We start from the raw sequence: 24,874 nt of genomic DNA on the forward strand, positions 1-24,874 counted from the left end.
GTGCCGCACGAGAGCCCAGGCACACATTAGTAAATATACCCACGAGTGTGTACTCCACCGTTTTTCGGAAATTAACCTAATTTCTTGTATCTACTTTGCTTCTTTTCTCCTTGCAACATTTCTTTTTCAACCCTAATGAGACTGATACTCTGTTTCTTATGAGTAACAGTCTGGCAATCCTTAATTCATTCTAAATAACATATTTCTTTCTCCTGAACGCCCAAAGATTCATAACGTTTGTTTGTAGGCGATAAACTTAAAATACAATGTGGTATTCATATTTCGAGCCAATTAAGCACCTGTGCTTAACAAGTGGACAGCTGCCAGGTAACATTGCCAGTGTTCCTCCTTTCCAGTTGCCATATTTGGAGGAGCAGAGAGACAGATCAGTGAAGCTGACTTCAGCAGCTGCAGAACAAACACAACAAGCAGTGGCAAAGCCAACAGTTCCGATGTTGTATGCCAGCCTTATTGCTTTTGAAAAACTTTTTTGTTGGGGAAAATGCTGTTCCCTCAACAATCCTGAAAAATCATTGTCTAAATGCAAAAATATGTTTTTGGTCTCAAAAAGCACACATTGCCATAGTAGTCCCTGATATTAAAGAGAGCTGCTTTGTGTGGGGATGTGCACTTTGTCAAAGGACAGGATGCTATCACTCCCAATGAAGTTAGCCAATGGGTGTATGTTGTAGTGGGAGGAGGAAGATATGATTGAGACAATAGCAGACCAGTAAAAGAAGCGGGTTGGCTGAAAACCCCTAGAAGTTATACATATAATTTTAGTAAAATCAAAAGGTCTTGGCTAACACATACCTAAAAAGAAAAGAGAAAAGGTGGTGAAAAGATTTGAGTGCTGTGACTGAATCCATTTACAATAGAACTATACCAGAGCTTGCAATATATATGTATATATATAATTTAAAGCAACGTTGTGAAGTACATGATTCATTGTACCGCCATGCATAAGTTCTTGATGTGAAGAGTGATATGTTATGGTCATAAAGGATACTGAAACAGGAATATAGTGCACTGACACTGTCTGCTCGTCTGTTTTCAGGGTCAGGCTGTTGCCCAGCTCTGCTCAACCATCCCCAAGGTAACTGTTTTTGGAACAGCATCTTCGTTCAAACATGAAGCTATTAAAGATTCTTTAACTCACCTCTTTGATCGAAATGCAGACTATGTCCAGGAAGTTAAAAGGTAAGGAATCCATGTAATATGCATTTTCACTACCAATACGCCTGTCTGTGGTTAATTAACAAAATGATTTTCTTACCGGAATCTTGGAGTGGCCAAATCAGAATATCTGCTTGATAAAAGATAATTGCTGCCAAATTAATTGACTCCCCTTTTCTATCAGATGTTCAGAATGAGTCCATTGTTGTTCTTTCTAGTTTGGATTTATCTTCACCTTTTGAACTACACTTCATAGTGCCGTAGTGTAGATGAGTATACAAAAAAGTGATGGAGGGAATACTTGTATTAATCTCAACCACTGGTAATCACTTGGAGCCTGCTTTCAAGTCCATCATTATTTTGCACACTGTGTCACCTCAGTGTGGACTCAGCCATATGCAAATCAGCTACAATGGGAACAGTCCAGCCCAAACTGCCATGCCAGGTCATCCCTTAACTGGAACACAATCAATCCAGGATGGGTTTCATCCTAGGCCTGACAGTTTGGGCTGGACGGTTCCCATTGGAGCAGGCTCATAACTGAATTGCAGACAGCAGGGTCCAAACTAAGGAGATATGGTCTGCAAAATAATGATGGACTGGGATGCAGCCCTATTAGACCTTATTTTAAAGAACAAAGGTCCTTGGCATAAGAGGAGATAGTTTAAATGTTTCAACATAGACTACAATGAGCACTATGGAGGTTCTTCCAATGTCCAGCCGGACAGAGGAATATTTATTCAAGTAAGATAACAGGATGGACAAAATACAAGGCACAACAGAGATGGCGAACGGCACAGTCCTGTACCGAGCGTTTGAAAAGAAGGTATAGGGAGTATAGACACAAGAAGGAAACAGCAGGCAAAAAAGGGGGGAAGAGCAAAAGGCGGCTTACATTTACATAATAATACTGTGTAAGCTCAAACCAACAAACAACGCACTCATTTTGTCACAATGGTTGAATAGTGGTGTTTGCTACAAAGGTCGACGTTTCGATCCCTAGCTCTCAATACTATGGGATCATCATCAGGACTAGAAAATGAACTGTTGCCTGATAGATAGTGTCAAGGAGCCTGTAGGGTAGTAAGACAGGAAACAAAGAAACAACAAAAAATGATAAATAAACAATAAAGCAAGTCCGCCTTACTTTGAGCATATCTAGTCAGGAGACCGTTGGAGGGGTGTAACAATTCGCTACGTGAAGAGGGTGAGTGCGTGTGAATGTGATGGTACACATGCGGAAGGAAATGGCAGCGTTGTTGGGTGCAGTGGCGCACATAGTGAAGACACGACCGAGGAGGTCAATGACGGTGAGGGAGCAACAAGAGACGTGAAGAGTACCCGTAGGGATCAGTGAGAAAGGATGTTAACGATGCGTGACCCAATAAGGAAGGAAGTTGCGACCAGAAAATGATGTATGTCATACCGAGAGAAACGAGGGTAAAACCACTAATGGTGGAACGAAAGGGGGTGGCGCAGTGCTGTTGGGAGCGAGTTGGTGCTGACGAGGAGGGATCCGTGTGAATTAAATGGACACGGCTCAAGTATGAAGGGGTGGTCTGTGCTAACCTGGGAAGCAGCTCGGAGTGGACCTGGGAAAGCTCGGTGGGTGCCAGGAGCAGCTCAATGGGTGCCTGGAGCTCGTCGGCAGTAAGCGAAAGCCCCACGAGGGCGTCTGGATGCTGGAATGGAGGAGTGAAGAAGGGGTGAGCCTGGTAAGGGCGTGGTCCGTAGGATAATGAGACCAAGGAGGTGTTTACCTTGATCGTAGTCCACAGTTGGTCGTATTGTGGGACAGTGGGCGACGGATGAACCAAGCGTTCAGGAGGGCTGGAGCTGGGGGTGGGGGAAGGCAAGGAAAGTGTTGGCGGGACCCCAACCAATTTCGGCTAGTAAGTTCCGGGGCCGTCATAAGAACGGGCTTACCTTGTAGATACAAACAGGGCGCAAGGGGCCAGAACCGAGTGTTCAATGGCCAGAGGTAGAGAGTATATGCAGCGGATGGGGCTGCCAGACAGCGCGGGACCGGAGCTGGGAGAAAATGAATTTAGAGTGATTACAGGGAGGAGCACACAATTTGCGCTCTATTGTGTTAACATCGTTAACATCCTTTCTCACTGATCCCTACGGGTACTCTTCACGTCTCTTGTTGCTCCCTCACCGTCATTGACCTCCTCGGTCGTGTCTTCACTATGTGCGCCACTGCACCCAACAACGCTGCCATTTCCTTCCGCATGTGTACCATCACATTCACACGCACTCACCCTCTTCACGTAGCGAATTGTTACACCCCTCCAACGGTCTCCTGACTAGATATGCTCAAAGTAAGGCGGACTTGCTTTATTGTTTATTTATCATTTTTTGTTGTTTCTTTGTTTCCTGTCTTACTACCCTACAGGCTCCTTGACACTATCTATCAGGCAACAGTTCATTTTCTAGTCCTGATGATGATCCCATAGTATTGAGAGCTAGGGATCGAAACGTCGACCTTTGTAGCAAACACCACTATTCAACCATTGTGACAAAATGAGTGCGTTGTTTGTTGGTTTGAGCTTACACAGTATTATTATGTAAATGTAAGCCGCCTTTTGCTCTTCCCCCCTTTTTTGCCTGCTGTTTCCTTCTTGTGTCTATACTCCCTATACCTTCTTTTCAAACGCTCGGTACAGGACTGTGCCGTTCGCCATCTCTGTTGTGCCTTGTATTTTGTCCATCCTGTTATCTTACTTGAATAAATATTCCTCTGTCCGGCTGGACATTGGAAGAACCTCCATAGTGCTCATTGTAGTCTATGTTGAAACATTTAAACTATCTCCTCTTATGCCAAGGACCTTTGTTCTTTAAAATAAGTTATTACCCGAGGTCCCTAGGCTACCAGAACGGGTCCCCTTGTTCTTTTCTCTACTGCCCTATTAGACCTGTCACTCTTAGGGTGGCCTTCCCCCAAATGTTTTTCCTTCTCCTCTCCTGTTTTGCTGAATTTGTTTTAGTTGGCCTTAGACTCTGTGCACTTTACCACTGCAAACCAGTGCTGAAGTGGTTGAGCGTGCTCTCTAAAACCTGATAAAATTGACTTACACCTAATTTGGTACATTTAGTTTACCTATAAGTTCCTAGTAAAGTGTATATCATGTGCATAGGGCCTGTACATTAAATGGTATAAGTGGGCCTGCAGCACGTATTGTGCCACCCATTTATGTAGCCCATTAAACCATGTCTCAGTCTTTCCATTGCAGCCTAGGGCAGTTTTAAACTGCCAATTCAACTTGCAAAATATACCTTTTGCCAAGTCGAAATCCCTCCTTTTAAACATAAAAGTCACCTCTAGGAAAGGCCTTAAACAACCCATAGTGTTGCGTATCAAAGGGGAGACACGAAAATCTACCAGACCCGGGTTAGTAGTTCAGTATAATAAATAATGGTCAGGTAGTGTGCAACAATTTTAGATATACAGAGTCATTCACATCCACAATAACAAATTTTGATGAATCACCGATTTATTGTGCTGTTGTTGTAAATCACAACAGTACTAATCAACTGGTATTTCTTATTTATACAGATTTTTACACATTATGGTGCTCAGGATGGAGGAGAAGGGAAAGGAGTGTTTGTGATCATTGTGGGTTTGTGAGGGTAGTGGACACAGACAAGGTGGTGTGACAGGGATACATCACATTAACATTGTAGTAAAAAATCCGGCCTAATCAATAAGTCAGTTGTTCCACATAGTATACATAGCTCAAAGAGGATACTGTTAGTTTTACAATTGTCCTAGCTTGTAATTTAATGGATATTCGTCGACATTTCGACCCCTATAACTAGAACTAGGTGAGTCCAGCCTTAGGTTAGGGTCTTCATCAGGACTGTGGTAGAGCACCTAGAGATAATAGAATATCATGTGTTAGAGTGGTTGTATATTTTGCTAATGAAGGATGTTATGAGAAACTGTTACATCAGTTACCTATTTATACTTCCAGCTAAGGACTTTGTGCTGGGCGAAGTAGAGAGTGGGCTCGGTCGAGCGCCTGTGTAAAGAGAGAGGTGGGTGTCAGTGAGTAGCCCAGGGTTGTAGCATATTAAAAGAGCTCCTGGTGGTCTGATGAGAAAGAATTTACTCTTGTTGTTGAAAGGCCTTGCGTGCACGTTAATTTTGGAGAGTGGCAGGTCGTCCGATCTCTGTCATCTCAAGAGTAAATCTGTGTGGTGCCCTAGGCCTAGAGCCAGTTTGAGTAGGTTTTCCACTGCTTCTGACAGGGAGACACCTCATTATAATGGACCTCTCCATGGGAGATCTGTAAAAGCTCTAACTGTAGAGTGGCATTCTGCTAAGTTTTAATGGCCCCAGAACAGTGATTTCTGGGATTGATTTGCAGTCAATTTAAAGGATGTACTTCAAAATAGGGTTGAATAAGGAGTGGAAACTCTTTTAGGATATGTTTATGTCCCATCACATATCGATAGTCTGTGACTATTATCAGAAAGGCTCCCACCACATAGATTTCAGAACACTAGCATTGAAAGAAGAGAAGAAGAAAAACAATGCTGATGTCTTCCTAGGGATTAGACTTGGGTTGGGCTCTTGCTGGAGTGAGTGGTTCATGTATTCTCCTACTGATATCTGTGTGCTGGTCCTGAGCATCTGAGAGGTTTAGGTGTCCAGGAGGAAGATATCTAGCTTACTGGGAAGTTAGGTTGTAGATAGTTTTTCAACTTCTTAAGGGGTCTGTGACAAGGTGTCAAAGATACCTTAAGTCAGTGAAACCACTACATGATAGATTTCTTGGTTTATCCGGCTTAGATATTTTTCGCAAAGAAGTTATCCAGCCATGGATTCTTGCCCATCTACGTCACCAAGCCTTGCCCTATTGGAGGATTTTGAGTTCCAGAAAAAAGACAAGGTACAAACATACAGGGGCAGATTTACAAGCCCCTTGCGACACCTTTGCACCGCTGTTTCGTCACTTTTGTGACGCAGTGGCCGCGTAAACAGTGCTCCACGTAGCAACACATTTACAACCTTACGCATCTGGGGAGATGTGTCACGTTGTAAAGCCCTGTGCCACATTATACCTGTGTTAGGTATAATGTATGCAGGGTGGGCGTTCCGATGCAAGAAAGCCTCTTAAAAGTGACTCAGTGAAATCTACAAGATTTCACTGCGCCACTTCCACGATGCCACTGCCTCAAAACCTTATGCCTACTTGAAGCAGGCGTAAGGAGTTGCGCAGCACAATAGGTATATCCCTTCCTGAGCATTGCTGAACAACTCCAGCAATGAAGATTCTAAGTCTAACATCATAAAGAACTTAGCACCTGCCAGAGTAGACAACATTTCAACAATATTAGGGATGGGAAACTTCACCTTCCTTTTGAGCGCCTTCAGATCACACATAAACAGATCTGATGACTTGCCTTACACACTACCACTACTAGGGTCAAACATTCCATGGCCTTCACAGGAAAAATCACCCCTGTTGCACACAGGCTATCCATTTCAATAGGAAACACCTTCTGCAGATTCACATGTGCCTGCCTGACTCTAGAAGAGACTGTACTGCCCCGATCTTCACATTAATCTCGCACAGTCCTCCCTTTTTTTCTATGGCCAAGTTAAAAGAACTCTCTTCACAATAGCTTGTCCTCATCCAGGAATATACCCATGCTTGAGCACAAGTCAAACATAATTTCCACCACTGTACTCTCAACTAGTACAACATCTAAATGATTGTCCACTGCTCCTCTTCCAACTTGGAATTACTCTTCCTCACTTAATATTTTCACACCTTGGCTTCTTTAGCACTTACTAAAATCTCCTTGGTGCCCACATTTAATGCAAACTTAACTGCAGGAATCTTTGTTATTAGCCATGTGAGGAATCGGACCACAGCAGAAGGAATGGCCTTTGAATTTCCAGTACACTTTTCACCCACTTGAGTTTCCACCACCCTCACATCTTTCTTCATCCCTGTTTCTGAGGTCGTCTACACAACACAACATATGCTCAACTCTTTTGGAAGCTGAAATAAAATCCAATGATGGTGGTTCATCCTTTAACCCAAATCCTCCTTAATCTTGTCGCTTTTACAGTTCACCAGGAATTCATGTCAAATGCACTCATCAGTGAGTGTTCCAAACTTGTAGGTGGCAGACAGCTTCTTCAGTGCAGTAATTTACTCCTCCATAGTCTCCTCATCTTTCTCTATCCTGTACCAAACATGATAGCTCTCAATGATTGTGCTCATGTGAGGCAGAAAAAAGAAAATCCAGTTTCTTGATGACCACATCATACTCATTTAATCACCTCCCATCTTTCTGAATTAATTCAGAGTTACTTTCTAACATGTCCTGTGTTTTTGCACCTAAACCATGTAATAAAAGCATGATTTTCTTTGTGCCCAGGCTTGTGGCTCACTCAGTTTTTGAGATTTACACACACTTCATTGAGAGGATACTGCCATAATAACAGAGGAGGAAATTTAAAATTGATGATCTGAGAGTTAGAGTTGACTAATTGACTAATTTATAAATCAGTTCCACAAATAGATTACCAAGATGCAAAAGGGTTCAGCCACATTGGTGAGCTCTTTGTGTGCTTGATAGGAATGTAAACGTCAGAAAACAAGAACAATATTAGGAAGCTTTCTTTGATCAGAAAAGTGTATATCAAAACATATTCAACAGAAAAAGCTCTCTGTAAAATATACATGCTACGAGTGCTACAACCACAGGTCAATATGTGAATCCAGTTGTAGTTTATTAGTATTCCTGTTGTTCCGTATAATCAGCTGAATACTGAAAGGAATTTGTTACTCACCCCATGACATTGTAGGATAGTGCAGACTAACACTACACTCCAAGATAGGAAGCACCACTACAAAAGACGGAAGACCACCACCTGGGAAATTGGTGGATAGATCTAGCAATTGCGACAGGTTGAACACACTCCCTATCGAGTGGAGCTGACATCAGTGGCCTGTAAGATAGTTGCTGTTCCTTGAAATCACGAACACAGCCAAGTCACTAGCCATGTTTGACCTAGCTGATAGTGTTGCCTTAGCCATGCCTCTAATAATTTTTGTTGCTTCTTTTGGAGCTCGCAAGCATAATTTGTTATATGCAGAATAGATCAGAAAGGAATTTGGACCGCACAAACCTGCTAAAAACTCAAGACTCCGCTATGTCCACTTGGATGGACCTTTATCTTGAACTGAGTCTGAAATCAGAAGTCAGAAATTCAATCACATTGTAATGGCAGTTAAGCAGATTTTGCCCCACAATAACAACTGAGAGGAGTGAGTTTGAAAACCATAGAGGTTTATTAGCAAATTAGTAAAGCTACAATCTTTAATGAAATGAGTTAGACAATATATCAAAATCCACCGGAATACAGCATACATGAATATAACCCAAGTACTTCAATTAGTAATGTGAATATTGTGTCATTAAAGACAACATACGCAAATCAAAGCAAAGGAAACTCCCTTATGCTAAGCTAAGGTTGTGGACAGGTTAGGGAATTTCAAAAGCAGCAGGTGTCAGCAAATATAGCACTAAAAGAAGAGCCAAATAAAGGTTCCAATTAGAATGAGTAGGAATATATTTGCTTTCGAAAGTAGCTTTATGACCAAGAAAATAAGGAGCATTTGGGTCTCAAGAGGAGAAATAGATGTCGACCTGCTATATGTTGGACAGGGGCAAGAGATCTAACTAACCAACCAACTAGCTTCACATAGTTTAAACATAAGTTCCATCCAAGTGATACATTGTTCAGATTCACGCTGGGCAAGAACCAATCACAACCCAGTGTTCTCTCTCTACTTATCGTCGGCCTCCTTCTAATGGATAATACAATGCCACCTTCTTTGATCAACATGGCTTCTCAATATCTCACAAAGGAATATTCATCTCTTCTCCTCACGTCTTTCAGGTGCTGAAATCATCGGCCAAACTAACTAATTGCTACTCTTCGACCATTAATTTGTAAGCTAGCAAAGAATAACATATCGGAATGAAAACAGGATGCTTCTGGTGCCTGTAACATAAAAGGTATTATACACAGCAAGCAGAAATATGTTTATTTCAAATAGAGTAGAGCACTTAGGCCTAACCACAATATTGTTAAGAATCAAAACCATGTGGTTCATTCGGTTAACTACACCTAAATATAAAACAACACATAGAATAATGTGTGAAATAATATGTGAAATAATTAATAAATCATGGTTAAGTGATGTATGAATCATATGAGCAGAAGTTATGCGGGTTACAGATTGATTAACTTTCCATTACGCATAAATAAATGATGGTGACACTGCGTCATCATACCATTGTCATCCAACTTCTCAGTGAGCAGGCATGTGCCATTCCTGTGCACTCCAGTCACATCCGCTGTAGCAAATCCTGCGGGCTAGATCACAAACACCCAGTGACACAGCTTGCTTCTTTCCTCTAGTTTCTGTGCCTTAGGTTTTACTAACTCCACTTCTCTTCCAGTGGCTTGCATTCACTGCTCAACTCCACCAATATCAATACCAGTTTTCTCTTTACCCCATCTCAATGTTATATAATTACCAAACAAAGATATCGGTAGCTGTAGGTTCAGATATGGAACAGCACAAATGCAGAAGATATCCTGCCCCCCTCCCCCAATCCCTGACTGGTTCCTTAAAGTTATTGCTCTCTATTATGTATCACCCTATTGTCAATCAGGTGATACCAAGTGCAAGCTCAAACAGCTTGGCACTCTTCATTCTGTTCTTTTTTTCAGTCACTTATCCTGTCCCATTCTAAGACAGCCTTTTTTGACCACCCTCAGTGCTTTGTTTGTGCTTTTGTGCTCCCATGCGTATTGTTCCCGTAGGCCAGTCATCTACTGTTTCTGGAACCTATACTAAGTTATCCTCATGTTTCTTTTTTTTCTAAGCATTTATATTCATTTTTTTATCCGACATCAGACAGCGTGTACAATCAAAAACAACTATGTCAAAGTGCCTTTCTTCGGTACATGTAACATATGAAATTATAGCATCTAAATGACCTGCATTTCAGAGAAATTTACAATTTCCTGCAACTTTTCAATTATTTCCAGATCTTTATTCTCATTCACATCCATTCCCTTGTCATATTAAAATCAAATCGCATTACCATGTTCTTGCCAGTTCATTTCCTTTAATTTCGATGTCATGTGGCTTGTTCATGAATATAACCTTACTTTTGCCTGAAAAACCGTTAGGATTTGAAAACAAGTTTTTAATGGGCTTCATGAATCTTAGTTCCTTGTGAGATATGTCACTTCCCATCACATTTCATAAACTATGCAAGATTTCAGAAATTACTGTAGTATGTAACAGTGGCGTAACAAAACTTGAGGGGCCCCCCTGCGAAGTATATAGAGGGGGCAGCCCGGCCCACCACCTACCACTTTGGCCCAGAGCCCAAAAATCTGATATATTTTGATTTGAAACCTCCGACACTTAATGAAATGTTTCTATGTTGTCTTGATGAAAGCTCTTATAAGAAAGTTGGAAACACTCTTAACATTTAAACTAATCCATTTGTAACATTGCCAAGAGCGGATTCATTAACTGAGACAGCAATCAGGGCAATGCCAAGGAGCGATCCTATTGTCTCAGGAACCGCCTATCGCTAAAGAACAAAGAACAACCATGAAGGGTCGGAATTAGACTTTATATTGATGGGCAAACTTGAAACTTTGAAAGTCTAACCTAAACCTGCAATTTCACAGACTCGACTGACCGTATACATGATTACACAAGCTATAAAACAGTATCCTGCCTATTCCAAGAGAAATAAACGTAAATTGTCTGCATGCCACACACTTGTGACTGTCAAGTGTTGTGCATGATAATAACGTGAACTGAGGAAGCAATTTCAATTCCTACCATCATGTCTTTATGAGTAAGCAGGACAAAAACAAAGAAGCAAGTGGCTGAGGGTGAAAACTGCTTAGAAGTTTCAAAACATTGATGCAGATGTTTTTCAGTTTGTAAACAATGCTAATTCCAAGATTTAAGGCCTATGTATTACAGACAACTGTAATCAACACCATAAATAGCACAAAATGTAGAATTAAAACAAACCATATCAGCAAGTACCTAATTACAGAATCTATACAAATGGTAGTTGGTAAAGTATAGGAAAAAGTGCAAATACTTTCAGAGGGCATAATAAAACAATCACCAGTCCAGCAATATACAAAAAAATCAAGCATGTTTTGTAAAACAATTCCCCTTTCTTCTTGCATCAAGGTGGAAATTCTTTTATAGTGCATGATAAAAACAAGTCCGGCAGTATTAAAAAATTAAGCCAGGTTAGTCTTACAATTCCCTCTTTGGTTTGTGGAATAAAGGCCCAAATATATCAAAGCAACTGGTAAGCAATAAAAAGTACAGCACCAATAATCAAGCCAGTTTAGGCAAACAATTCCCTTTTTGAAAGCACACATATTTCAAAGTGACTGGTAAAACCATAACAAGTACAGCTGGCAGCAGCATACAAAAATCAAAAGCAATAACACGTATAGCAGCATAAACATCAAACTCGTCTAGTCAAACAATGCCCCTTTTATTTGATCATAAAGGCGCAAACTTTTTAAAGTGACACATGGTAGCGCTGTACATCAAATTTAGAGATGCGTACAACAACAGTTGTTTATTAATTCAATAAACAGTAAAAATGACTAATCCTTGCCACCCAAGCCATTCTTATAGCACTGGGGCATGGAATATTCTGAAATGTCACACTTGTAGGAGTGTGATGGTTAGTAGGTATGTTGGTACTGGCATTTGCAGCACTAGATGGGGAAATAGGTTTTGCAAGCTGCAGTTACCTCCTGACGAGGGACCTGGCACTTATTTTTTTACAAATTAGGCACTGCTCTGAGGCCACTGTTCACCCACGTCGTGGTAAGAAATATTTGGAGATATAGGCACAGTGTGCCTGCAAGTGTACCTCATGTGAGTAATGTACAGCATGGTGTATAACCCGCTACTGGCAGCCAAGTATGAATGTGGGCCAGTAGTAACACAATCATCCCAAGTATAGAGGGAACTCGCAAAGTTGCATGGTACAGGGTGCCACTCCAGATTGTTCCTTAGACTAAACACTGTCCTCAAATGATTACAGAAGCTGGGATGCTGCTCACACTGTATTATGTGGTCCTCTTCACCGGACTTCATCATCAGATGGGAGATCAGTCTCTGCTGTTATTGACAGCCTGAGCTACGTAATGTCGCGTGATGCAGATATCAGGCCAATGTGGTCAACTGAGACCTCACACACCAAGGATAGAGGAAGTAATCAGTGGTGACCTTCAGACAGCAATCTGTCTGCCAAATACCATGGCATTGTCTTCTGGGGTTCTCTATTCTTGGCCTTTGCCTTCTTTGTGGGTTTCAGGTCATGAACGAGAAGCTACAACGTCAGGGGATAGAGATTCCTGGCTGTATTGAGGGTGACCAGTGACCATAGCAAGATCAGTCCCATCCACTGTTAACCGTGTCATTTACAATTTGCAAAGCTTATTAGTGGAACTTTCTCATTTTGGGCCTTTGTGTATTTAAATGTTAGGTTTTTACCACCAGTAAACCCCAAGGATGACACATGCATATTCAAGGCTGCGGATTTCTTATGTAGATTGGAGGACTTCATAACTTTGTCTGAGGATCATCAGGGTTTATTTGCATTCAGTCCTAGGGCCCTTTGCAAATTACAAAAAGAACTTCATAGCTGAAAGGAAAGGGGAGAGAAAATGGAGGGAGGACAGCAGGAGTTTGGTGAGGGCGTAGTATACTAATAAAAACAAGCATTGGCAATGCCAATAGCTCTGTCTTTAAAGTGAGAAAACATGCAGACACAAGCTTACACAAGTGTGCAATTAAGTAGGCGTGTGTTTGCATGTGCTCGCATGTTAAAGCCAGATCTATTGGCATTGTTAGTGCCATTCCTAGTATGTATTTCTGCTCCACCAGGTGAACAAAGTAGGTTGGCTTGTCTGTGCATGACGAAGCACTGGCTATGGGAATTACATTTGATCTCTTATGATCTCTTTATGTTATACTCCTCAATTTGGTTTTTAATTTTCATTCACTAGACATTGCAAATTTAGATAGTAAACTATGGGTATTGTCATTAAAATGATACCTCCATTGTGACATAATACACAGCAGCCCATGCTGATTACACCTTTTACAGGCAATCCTTTTCAGGGTTGTTTCCTTTCTCCAAGTAAATAATTTCCTTCGCTATGTGCAAAGCTAAATGAGGCACACACAATACTACAACGAGAAACAAGAACTCTAGATGTTGGTAAGCCACAAGTACACCCCAAACATACCATCAATATAGCCATGCTGGCCAAGCATATCATTTATATGGGCAAATGTGACAAATAATAAAGGCTCCTGGCGTGCACCAGACAGCAGTGTCCAGCACACACAAAGCATGACCACACCTCCTTGGCAAGTGAGAATAGGCATCTGTGGGTGTAAATGAACCTGAATCTAAAGAAATACACATGCAGCAAGCCTTTGGAAATAATTATATAACAAGTGAAATCTGAAGAAAAGAGCACTGAAAAAAATTGAGCCAGTGAGAAAACACACAAGGAGGAAAGATAAATAATGGAGGAAAGACAGAAAAAGAAGATTAAAAAAACACAGGGATGGGGAAAACGAATTTATAAATAGAGAAAGAAGTGTGAGTAAAGAATAAAGGGAGCAGGCCCAGGTTCAGAAAGAAACAGACCAGGAAGAAGAGAGGCGAGCTGAGAAGCATTTGACTTGATGCACCTGGCTGAGTTTGCTTTGGCTACAAATAACTAATTTTTGCACCTCAAAGGCGCTCAAAAATTAACAAATATATATAGAGGTAGTAGTGTCCCCAAATGGGGATGGACCGCACCTCAAAAGAGATGAAAAGGTGTCAAAACAAACAATGTAAGAAGCGTATATTGTAGTAATTATTGATAATATCTACAGGGGTGCTTAGTAAGCCGAGACACTTACTACCAAAAAGTGCCGTAAGCAAATTGAGAATACAAAATGCCGGAAAGTATGTAGGAAAATTGGCTTTAGCAGCACATCCCAAAAATGTAAAATTAAATTATAGGTGCTAGATAAGTATTGAGAACCAATGATAATACAGTAATTATTTTCAATGTTGTTCCTGAATTATTGTCAAGATGCTCTAACAGTTTCCAGACGATGAAATGAGAATCCACCAAAGTCTTGAATATATGTTGATTGTGATGTTCTTTAATACATGTAGAAAACGAATTGCAGCCAACACGTGTTTCATCTGTACAAAATCAGTACCATGACTTTTTCAAGGCTGTCATACAGTTAAAAGAAAAGAAAATATTGGAATTCATATTTAAAAGAATAATAGCAAAATTAAATCTTATGGTACAAACACGTATAGAAAAGATGTGTGCAATCCAAAAAACATGACATATCCCCTACAGTTATGTCAAATCTGAAGATTTGTCACTGATTGTGAAAGTATAACCAGATTATTAAAAAGAAAAATATATATATACATACAGGAAAAGTCAAAGCATATTAAGTGACAAGTATCTAAAGAAAGTGGAATGAAATAAAATAGAAGAAAAAGTAAGGATCAAAGAAGAAAAACGAGAAACAAAAGAAGAAACGGTCATCACAACAAAGAAGGGGAAGCTTGAGTAATGCTTAAGTGAGATGGGAATAGAGTTCGTGAAACCAAGAAAAACAGGAAAAACAACCCGATAATAGAAGCGGTAAAAGATATGAAAACATATGAAGCAGCTGAGATAGAAAAAGAAAACCTATAGGACAAGAAAATAAAACCCATAGTGTGAAAGGTTGGATGATATCATGTTGTCGTGTGACAAGATACAGTAGTAAGATTGTAATTATATAAGAAACCCAAAAAGATATTTCCCATAGCAAGAAGGAACACGAGGTCATTTAGTAGAATAAGACTAAGAAAGTGGTATTTGAGATAGGACATGTAAGACATACCAACGAAAAGAATAAGATGCTTTGAGAGTCAATAGCGTGGCTCAGTTCAGATTCCAAGAAATCGTATCCAATGAATAAAAAGCACCGAATGTAAATATTCCGGGTCTAAAATATGAGTACAAAACAAATGTAAGTAAAATAGTGCTTACATATACCGTGCATAAATAAATATCATGCATTTTACAAAAAGCCACTAATGGAGGCTCGACGGGTGTTCGGAGTGGCTATTGAAGGATTCACAAGTCTATGGATTCCAGAAAAGCACTGGAAGCTAAGTGCCATGAATAGTATATGGCATAGTTATAAGAATAAAAGATGTATGTAGTTTCACTAACCGTGTTTATTAATAGATCCGTTTAATATGGTAAATTTCCAAGTCGTGACAATCAATAAAAGAGCAAGAATAAAATATGTATAGCTTGCTCTTGAATCTGAAAACAAAAGAGAAAACACATATGTGTATCGTTGCAGATAAGACCTGAGTAGTGCCTTAATGCATTGCGCTAATACGATGACTTAGTTGCGCCAATATATAGCAATATTTAGGCGAAGCACAGTAACTCACCCCTTGGAGCCGAGTCAACAGAAGCTCACGTAAGGGAGAGGAGGCATAGCCTAAGCAGACTGGGTCTGAAGAGTCAAAGATAAAAACAAAAGCGAGACCCATATTCAGTTAGGTACCATACTTAGAAACCCAGGGTTCCTAATTTAAGAATAGAGAAGTATAAGTATAGCTAGAATGAAATAGAACACCCACCATGTCTCCAAGTATGGGCCAGAATGTAGAGGTAACGCGCATGATAACGCCAAACGTGCAGTATTTTGAAAATCTCTATTTAAGCAATGGAACGTAATTGGATGCCTGTCTACGTCATGAAGTCACATGATCGGAAACAAGGAAGGCGGCCTGTGGTTCTATGAAAATATGATGTATTTCTTCCTTTTTCATGTTATCCCCCTTCTTTGTGTTTTTTGTGTTTTTTTGTGTTTCTCTACTTCCCTCCTCTCCTTAAACCTTACAATCTAATGTGGAACAATTTTTCCATTTTCGAACACATAGTCCCTTACAGGGTTGCCCATATGGTTGACGTACATATACAAGTCTACCTTTATAAGTTGTTTCGCCTTCACACTCACATTAATGGATACTCAACCCGATATTGAATTTTTTTAAATAATCTCCTTCATACTGTTGCAACTTTTGAAGGCTCAACATTATTATATACCTTTGCCTAACAACATTGAACTCTCCTCTCTTTACTGGCATCGATATATAAACATGTCACAATATGGCGTCTGTGTTATTACACATTTTGTGACCGTCTTAATTGCCTTCGATAATGTGACCTTATGTGGCAGCTAAGGATTCTATTATTTTTAGACCGCTAAAATAATAATTTCTTTATATTGGGAATTTATTCCTTATCATCACAGCATATTAATTTCAACTAATATTATTGTATTTTCCACACTAGATCAACTAGTAACATGCTACAACATGGCGTCCTTGTTTTCATAGAACCACAGGCCGCCTTCCTTGTTTCCGATCATGTGACTTCATGACGTAGACAGGCATTCAATTACGTTCCATTGCTTAAATAGAGATTTTCAAAATACTGCACGTTTGGCGTTATCATGCGCGTTACCTCTACATTCTGGCCCATACTTGGAGACATGGTGGGTGTTCTATTTCATTCTAGCTATACTTATACTTCTCTATTCTTAAATTAGGAACCCTGGGTTTCTAAGTATGGTACCTAACTGAATATGGGTCTCGCTTTTGTTTTTATCTTTGACTCTTCAGACCCAGTCTGCTTAGGCTATGCCTCCTCTCCCTTACGTGAGCTTCTGTTGACTCGGCTCCAAGGGGTGAGTTACTGTGCTTCGCCTAAATCTTGCTATATATTGGCGCAACTAAGTCATCGTATTAGCGCAATGCATTAAGGCACTACTCAGGTCTTATCTGCAACGATACACATATGTGTTTTCTCTTTTGTGTTCAGATTCAAGAGCAAGCTATACATATTTTATTCTTGCTCTTTTATTGATTGTCACAACTTGGAAATTTACCATATTAAATGGATCTATTAATAAACACGGTTAGTGAAACTACATATATCTTTTATTCCTATAACTATGCCATATACTATTCATGGCACTTAGCTTCCAGTGCTTTTCTGGAATCCATAGACTTGTGAATCCTTCAATAGCCACTCCGAACACCCGTCGAGCCTCCATTAGTGGCTTTTTGTAAAATGCATGATATTTATTTATGCACGGTATATGTAAGCACTATTTTACTTACATTTGTTTTGTACTCATATTTTAGACCCAGAATATTTACATTCGGGACTTTTTATTCATTGGATACGATTTCTTGGAATCTGAACTGAGCCACGCTATTGACTCTCAAAGCATCTTATTCTGTTCGTTGGTATGTCTTACATGTGTTTCCCTATCTCAAATACCACTTTCTTAGTCTTATTCTACTAAATGACCTCGTGTTCCTTCTTGCTATGGCGCTCGAAAATTACCTGGGGCACAGAGCTCACGAGCAGTTGATCCAAAAAAGACAAAAATGTCCTGCCCTTATTTTAGCAATGAGGTGATGTGATGTGTAAGGCTGTGTGAATTCTGAGTATAGGAACATGGTCGGATTGGGACCAAAAATTGGCCTGGGCAACCCATAAAAAGTGGCCCACATTCGAGGAGTGCAACCTTTCACAAAACATTGCTTGGCTAGTATCAGACATCTCATTTTTGGAGAAATGTGGGGGTAAATTAAGCATTGTGAAGCTTGTAGGGTCAGGACTTGAAATACTGCAGATGTTATAACTGAACACTCATAGCAGTCTCAGCAATGTGTACAATGTAGTGTGATACCCATTCCCAATCAACTGTGCCTTTGAACCAAATTACCATATAAATCACAAATTGAAAACAAAGCCAAGGGGAAAAAGGGCTAGGTCAGGATCTTTGGGGAAAAAAACCTACAATGATAAAAAGAAGGGACTCAGAAATCCTATTCCTTATGATTTACTATAAAGGGGTTTCAGAGAATAAGCGCTCTCATTTTCAGTGGCAACTCTGCCTTGTTTCTTCCCCCTTCTTTAGGTCTGACCAGATACAGTGCATGCGCTGTCGCTTGCAAGGTATTTTGCTAACCTACAGTGGGCTAGAGCCTGCCCATCTATTACCTTTGGTTGGCTTCATCGTCATTCTGATTTGCTTGCTTCTCTTTGGTCAGCATGTGCCGGCTTCCCTTACTCTTTTGTTTATTTGTCCCTCTCCTGAAGCTTGACAAGTACTTGCGTCCGTCCACTGCGTGTGCATTTTCAGCTACTATTTTCCATTTGTTGAAGTACTCCATAAGAGTGCATGTTTTTGAAGGCTGTCTCCCTCCTGTGCTATTCTCCACCCTTCCTTACCCATGTGCTTTTGACCTCCGTTGCTGCTGTTGCTTGCCCCCACTTGCTGTCTGTGTTATTGCTTGCCAGCACCAGCTGCCCAACTCCATGCTGTTGCTTGCCCCATTCCACCCCATGCTGCTGCTTGCCTTCAGTTGCTGTCTGTGCAGTTGCTTGGCCCTCTCTTTCTCCTTGGTTTGTGAGTTACCACACAATGTCTTCTTTCATCAAAAGCACAACTGTAATTGCAGGTTTTGGTCCATCTGTTAGCAACAGACATCAGAGGCGCAACTAGAGCTAAATCTCCGGGAAGGGGGGGCTAATAAAAATGTTGTGGGGGAGGGAGGCTAATTCTTCCAGCAATAGGCAGATGCAGGGGCTCTAAAAAGTTGCAGCAAAAAACCAAAGCCTCATTAAAAAGTAAATGGTCTTTTAAAGAGCTGTGAAGTACTATGCTGTGGCTGCAATATGATGGACGCCAGACCAGCCAGCCAGCCTACAGCTTCTCAAAAACCAGTGCTTAATTTGTATCGGAAGTAGGATGAGGTGGGCTCCTGGACTCAATTTTGGGGCATGGGGATTGCTTTTTATCACCAGACTGAGATCCAGAGTCAACGATAGAAAGGCAGCAAATGGGAAAAGAAGGAGGAAGAAAAGATGGGATAACAGTGACAAATGGTGAAAGAGAAAAGAAAACTGCGTGAGTTAAATCAAGAGACAGAACTGTTGGGTGGTGAAAAAGGCAGCGCTTGGTTTTCAGTAACTTCACATTTGAGAGCTGTGCAGGTGGTGGGCTCTTAAAAACTACTCTGGCCCTGTCGCTAGCTTATTTATTCAATTATTTGTTTCTCTTCTTTATTATTTTTTTTACAAATTAAGCCCTGTCAAGAAATGACTGTGTGTGTGCCTGGGAGGAGGGGGGCGGGGCCTTTGAGCCCATTGGGTGTTGCACGCCTGACAGACATAGGCTTGACTGATATTCAGATCGGTGACCTTTGACCTAAAGGTACTGTCCCTCACCTGTCCGAGACAGGGCCTATCTGTGCTATGATGGGTGTGTGTTTGAGTACATTATTGAAATAAACTGTTGTGGGTTTTCCATCATGTATGCATCAGATATTGTATTCTTATAGAATGAAGGGAGGGAGTAGAAAAACTGAGGATCTGCCGTGCACCTCGAGAGAGAAATGCCTGGAATGAGCAAGAACTGACCCACAATAAATGAAGTACTTATAGTAGGTAAAACAAGAACCAATAGCTCAATCTTAGGTATCTGAGCCCAAAAATTATTCGAGCGCCTGGGCACTATAGTTTCTGTCAGTTCAGAGTTTGTTTATGCAGACAAGTAGAGTAGAGCGTGCACATAGGTGGTGGTGCAGAGTGCGCAGCAGGTATTGCGGAGACAGCAATAAGGCTGTACTGAAAGTGCAGACAGGCAGTACAGTGTCGACAGTTAAGTAGTGTATGCAGTTTCCTCTCAGCTCTTTGGTGGCAGATGCCTCCAGTGATCGGATTGGGGGGGGGGGGGCGGGGAAGGGGGGTCGAGGCGTGAGCAGACACCTCTGATTTGACAATGTTAATTAACCATTAACCTCGCAGTGTGTCAGGGAAGCTGGCTCAGCCCTGGCTGCAAGGCTGACCCGGGGTGAAGGGCAGCAAAGTCGAAGAGAAGCATCAAGGATACACACAACAGGCGGATGATTTAATGGGGAATGTTTTGCAATTGTAGCCTGAAAGACCCTTGTAACTAGGAATGCAATCTTAATTATGGCCTCACTCACCGTCTCTGTGCCCCCGGCCTGCCTCATGGTCAGTTTACACTGCGCAGGAACATTCCAGAGTAGCTCTGCCCCACCCTGAGGCTGAAGACTACGAAGATGCGCAGCATTTGATTTATTTGATTGGAGCGCGCATCCGCGTAACATTTCAACTACGTCTACGTCCCAGCGCGGTGCTCGGACCCTGCTCTCAATGCCTACTGGTGGTGTATTCTACTGCATGATTTCGAGTTGCAGTTTAAAAAAACTTTGTTTTATTTAACTATTCCTGTGTATGAGTCTGTACTCATACACAGGAATAGTTCAATAAAAAAACGTTTTTTTAAACTGCAACGTTCAAAGCAATTCAACGACTACTGTGTGCTGAGGGGGCCTTTGTTACGCCCCTGTTATGTAATTTTGCGCACTTTTCTCAGAGGAGTGACTCGAGTAGAAAATGTCTCTCGGAAGACTGGTTCATGCAGAAAATGTGTTGCCGGAGAAATGTTCTTCGCGAGCCAGTTCCTTTACCAGTGTCTTGAATTACTTTTAAATGCTAGGCCTTCTTAATGTTCACAGGCCACACCCCTAAATGTATGAGTAACGTTGAGTAATGTCCTCGAAACCTTGCATATATCTACATGGTTTATTTTTTTGTCAAACATTTTTACGCTGCTTGTTAATTGATGAACATTGTGACTGGACAAATTATTCTGCAGTTTTTTTTTTGGAGCATATATTTGAATTTCTTCTCGTTTTTCCCTGGAAGGAAAACCAAAACCACTTGTCTGCCCTCCCTCCGCCAAGCTCTCCTTCCTGGGAAACTAATGGGCAATTAGATAATGTCTGCAGACATACTGTGGTGATCATAACATAATTACTGCCCTGAGGGTTAGGACGCTTACATGTTAACAGCACCCTGTGCTTATATCTAGGGATATAATTTACTGATAAATAACATCACTTGTTTTTTTGATATAATATTTCACTTGAAATCAGGCCGAAAAGACAAGTTTCTTTTGCATAACAGCTTGATACTTCGAGCTAGACCTCTTTCTTCTGGTGTTGGCAGATTTCAGCTGTAGCACACACCATCAATAGCCTTCAGGGTATGTAGTACATTCATTTGATTATCGAAAAACATACATTTGTGCAGAGTACAGGTCAAAGCATGTTTTCATGGAATGCCTTTTCATCATCTTCTCTGATCAATAGTAAGGTATTTTTTTCCTGCAGATGTCTGGCGCAAGGGTGTCTTGCGCGCGCCAGACCACACACATTTGTCTGAAAAATGAATTAAAGCATTTACAGTTAAAGTGTAACCATACCACCATATGCAGCAATTGTAGCGATTACGTTTTCGCTCTAATCATTACTCATGAATTGCTGTTCAGGCTTTCCCACGTAATGTTATCTTTTTGTGTGGCAAACTCGTTAATTACTGCTCACACATTTACATTTGACATCAGGAGGGACCACATTGATGCTCTCATTGGGCGTCTTGCTGAGACTACGAACCTTCCATTAAAGTCCCGAAGCTCTGAAAACGTGGGTGTGGGAAAGAAGAGGCTGCTATATACAAGGCAGGTTACCATATTTGGGCAAATATTTATTAAGCCTGAAGGGAACAAAAGTTTACTATGTTCCTGTTCATTGGTGGAATAATATTTAGTGGGAAAGAGAAGGATTTGGAAAGTATAAGAGCCACAGCACCGTGCCAAGGGGCAGGAGACATTCCAGTACCTCCCAGGTGGGTGTGCGTGTCTAGTAAAAGTTCCACTCGAAGTCGCATTAAATAAGTATTTATTCGCATAAACGGGACATCACCAACAAGGCAGTCCTCCTCTCTGGTAAGATCTCCTGCAACTGTCATTCACGCTCGATGGAATCATAGGTAAACAGTTCCATGGCTCGTGAAACAACAGTGCAGGAAATCTTTAATATAAACACAACACATCTCCTCCTGATAAAAAAATTGGAAATTTGAACATAAACAAAACACTACTTATGCATAATAACACAGTAAAAAAGAAAACAAAGAAGCAAAAAGCTTAAAAAAAGATAAAAAATCTATAGTAAAAAATACAAGATAAAAATAACAATTCTCTTATAACACAAAATAACCTGTATAAAACAGCATTCAATCATCTCCCTCACATATATAATCAGACATCTAGACAGGAATCCTACGCCTTCTCTTCCACACACTGCTGCACACTTCTTCCTTCCACTCCAATAGATTGATCAGAATTCTGTAAATCCCCCACATTACTTTCCTCCACATCTACAGCAGGTGAGCCACCATTTATAGCATTCTCTTGGGCCTCAACTCCTTCCCATCAAAATTTCGACTTACTTTCGCATCACTCTCTCCCCTATATAAATGTCTCTCACCTTTTAAACCCTTCAGTGCCATGCCCTTTCCCCCTCCTGTGCCTGGCGTTGCATTAGTGGGTGGGGTTCATGACGAGATAGTCTCGTCATGGGCACAGCGCGCCCGTGCTCCATGACGAGACTATCTCGTCATGGGCACAGAAGAGGTTAAAATAGCAATCCTCCCCAAATTCCATACCTTACCATCACAATTTCACAGCATTTTTAAGAACTTGAGTCACCTCAAAAGTACCTGAGAATTGGCTCAAACACTTCTTAACCTTCCACGGTTTGTAACTTTGACCAACATGCCCACTTTAAGCTTGTATCCATCAGCCAATGATCCTTTCTTCTTATCATACAATACCCTGTATTTAGCATGTATATCCCTAAGGGTCTCCTTAACCTTCTCAACATCTACCTTGCAAACAATTGATTTTTGTAACTATCCAGGGTCACATTTGCTCCTGGGAAGATGGCCCCTCATAATCTCAAAAGGGGAAACCTTTGTCATTTCTTTAGCAGTAATTCTGTACAACCACACAGTTTTCTGAACTTCCAATTCCCAATCTTCCCTGTCATTGACCACCACCGGAACACTTTCCTGGAGTACTTTGTTGAAGAGTTCCAACATACCATTTCCACTAGGGTTATAAAGAGAAGTGGCACAATGCTTAACTCCCACTCTGTTAAAATATCCCTCAGCCATTTTAGACAAAAATTGTACACCATTGTCTGTGATAATAGAGACAGGTAAACCTCACTGAGTAAACACCATATCTATAAAACCCAAAACAGTCTGTGTATTCACCTTGTCCACAATTTGTACTTCGGGCCACCTTGAAAATAGATCAATTATTGCTATTATATACTTCCTCCTGTCCAATAAGCTCCATTATATCCCCAGCAACTGTATTCCAAGGCTCACTAGGAATAAACGTTCACCCATAATAGGCCTCAAAGTCTTTAACCTCTTTAGTGCCCATGACGAGATAGTCTCGTCATGGAGCACGGTTGCGCTGTGCCCATGACGAGACTATCTCGTCATGAACCCCACCCACTAGTGCAACGCCCGGCACAGACGGGGGAAAGGGCGTGGCACTGAAGGGGTTAATGCTTTGTCAGAATTAGCATCTTTTCAATAAACAAATACATTCCTGGCAACCAAAATCCTTTCTTAATCCTTTGTAACAATACCTCCATGTCCCTCAGGACATTGCAGAGTAATATCCTTTCTTAAAACAGTTGGAGGAACAACTCTCTCTCCTCTCCAAATCATACCACCATCCAAAGTAAGTTCATTCATAACTTCCCAAAAACACCTTATCTCTGATTTAAAAGCACCTTTTGTGGGCCAACCTTTAACCATGTATTCAAGAATTTTTTGCAGAACAGAACTACATCTGTTTTATGCTCATCCATCCATACATCCCTCATTATAGCTGGAACACCCTGATCATAACCCAAGCTATGTCAAAATCATCTCACTCCATGCTCAAATAATCCTTGATTTGTAAAGGCATTCTGCACAAAAGTATCTGCTTTCACGTTCTCTTTTCTGGGCACATATAATACATGAAATCTTGCAATCTCATGGACATTCTTGCTATACACGCAGATGCCTTAAGTATACCTTCTTTAGTGAGCAGTCTTACTAAAGGCTCATGATCACTGCGCAACAAACATTCCTTACCCCACACAAAAGACCAGAAATGATCTAACCTCCATACACACGCTAGGGTATCCCTCTCAATGACAGAACACTTCATTTCTGAAGGTGTGAGAGCCCTAGAAGCATACACAATAACCACCACACCATTATCATGTGTTTCCTGGGCCAGCGCAACACCAATGCCCTTCCAACTTGCATCAGTGGTAATCACAGTCCTCAAATTCAGATCAAACCCTTTCAAAGCTGTGGCATTAACAATGGAAGCTTTCCTATCGGTACATTTTTTCTTACATTCATCACACCGTAACAATTTACAGTTATTGTTAAGCAATTGATGAATACAGAAGATCCATGTAGAGAAATTATTTACTTACTTCGAATAGAACTCAGCGAGGCCAATAAAAGATCTCAGGTCATCCTTGTTCATTGGTTCACGTGCCAAAAGAATAGCTTCCACTAATTCAGGTT

The 24,874-nt window shown here is 40.9% G+C and overlaps 1 protein-coding gene across 2 annotated transcripts in view; it reads left to right on the top strand.

Moving 5' to 3' along the window:
* The window catches only part of VAT1L (vesicle amine transport 1 like), a 781,678-nt gene that overhangs the window by 329,385 nt on the left and 427,419 nt on the right, over positions 1–24,874 (top strand). For both annotated transcript variants that reach the window (XM_085639998.1, XM_085639999.1), the window contains exon 4: positions 1,058–1,200. In XM_085639998.1, the coding sequence (XP_085496124.1) occupies positions 1,058–1,200 (143 nt within the window). The remainder of the gene's footprint in view (positions 1–1,057; positions 1,201–24,874) is intronic.

This window comes from Triturus cristatus, chromosome 12 (genome assembly GCF_964204655.1).
Source record: "Triturus cristatus chromosome 12, aTriCri1.1, whole genome shotgun sequence".
Lineage (NCBI taxonomy): Eukaryota > Metazoa > Chordata > Amphibia > Caudata > Salamandridae > Triturus > Triturus cristatus.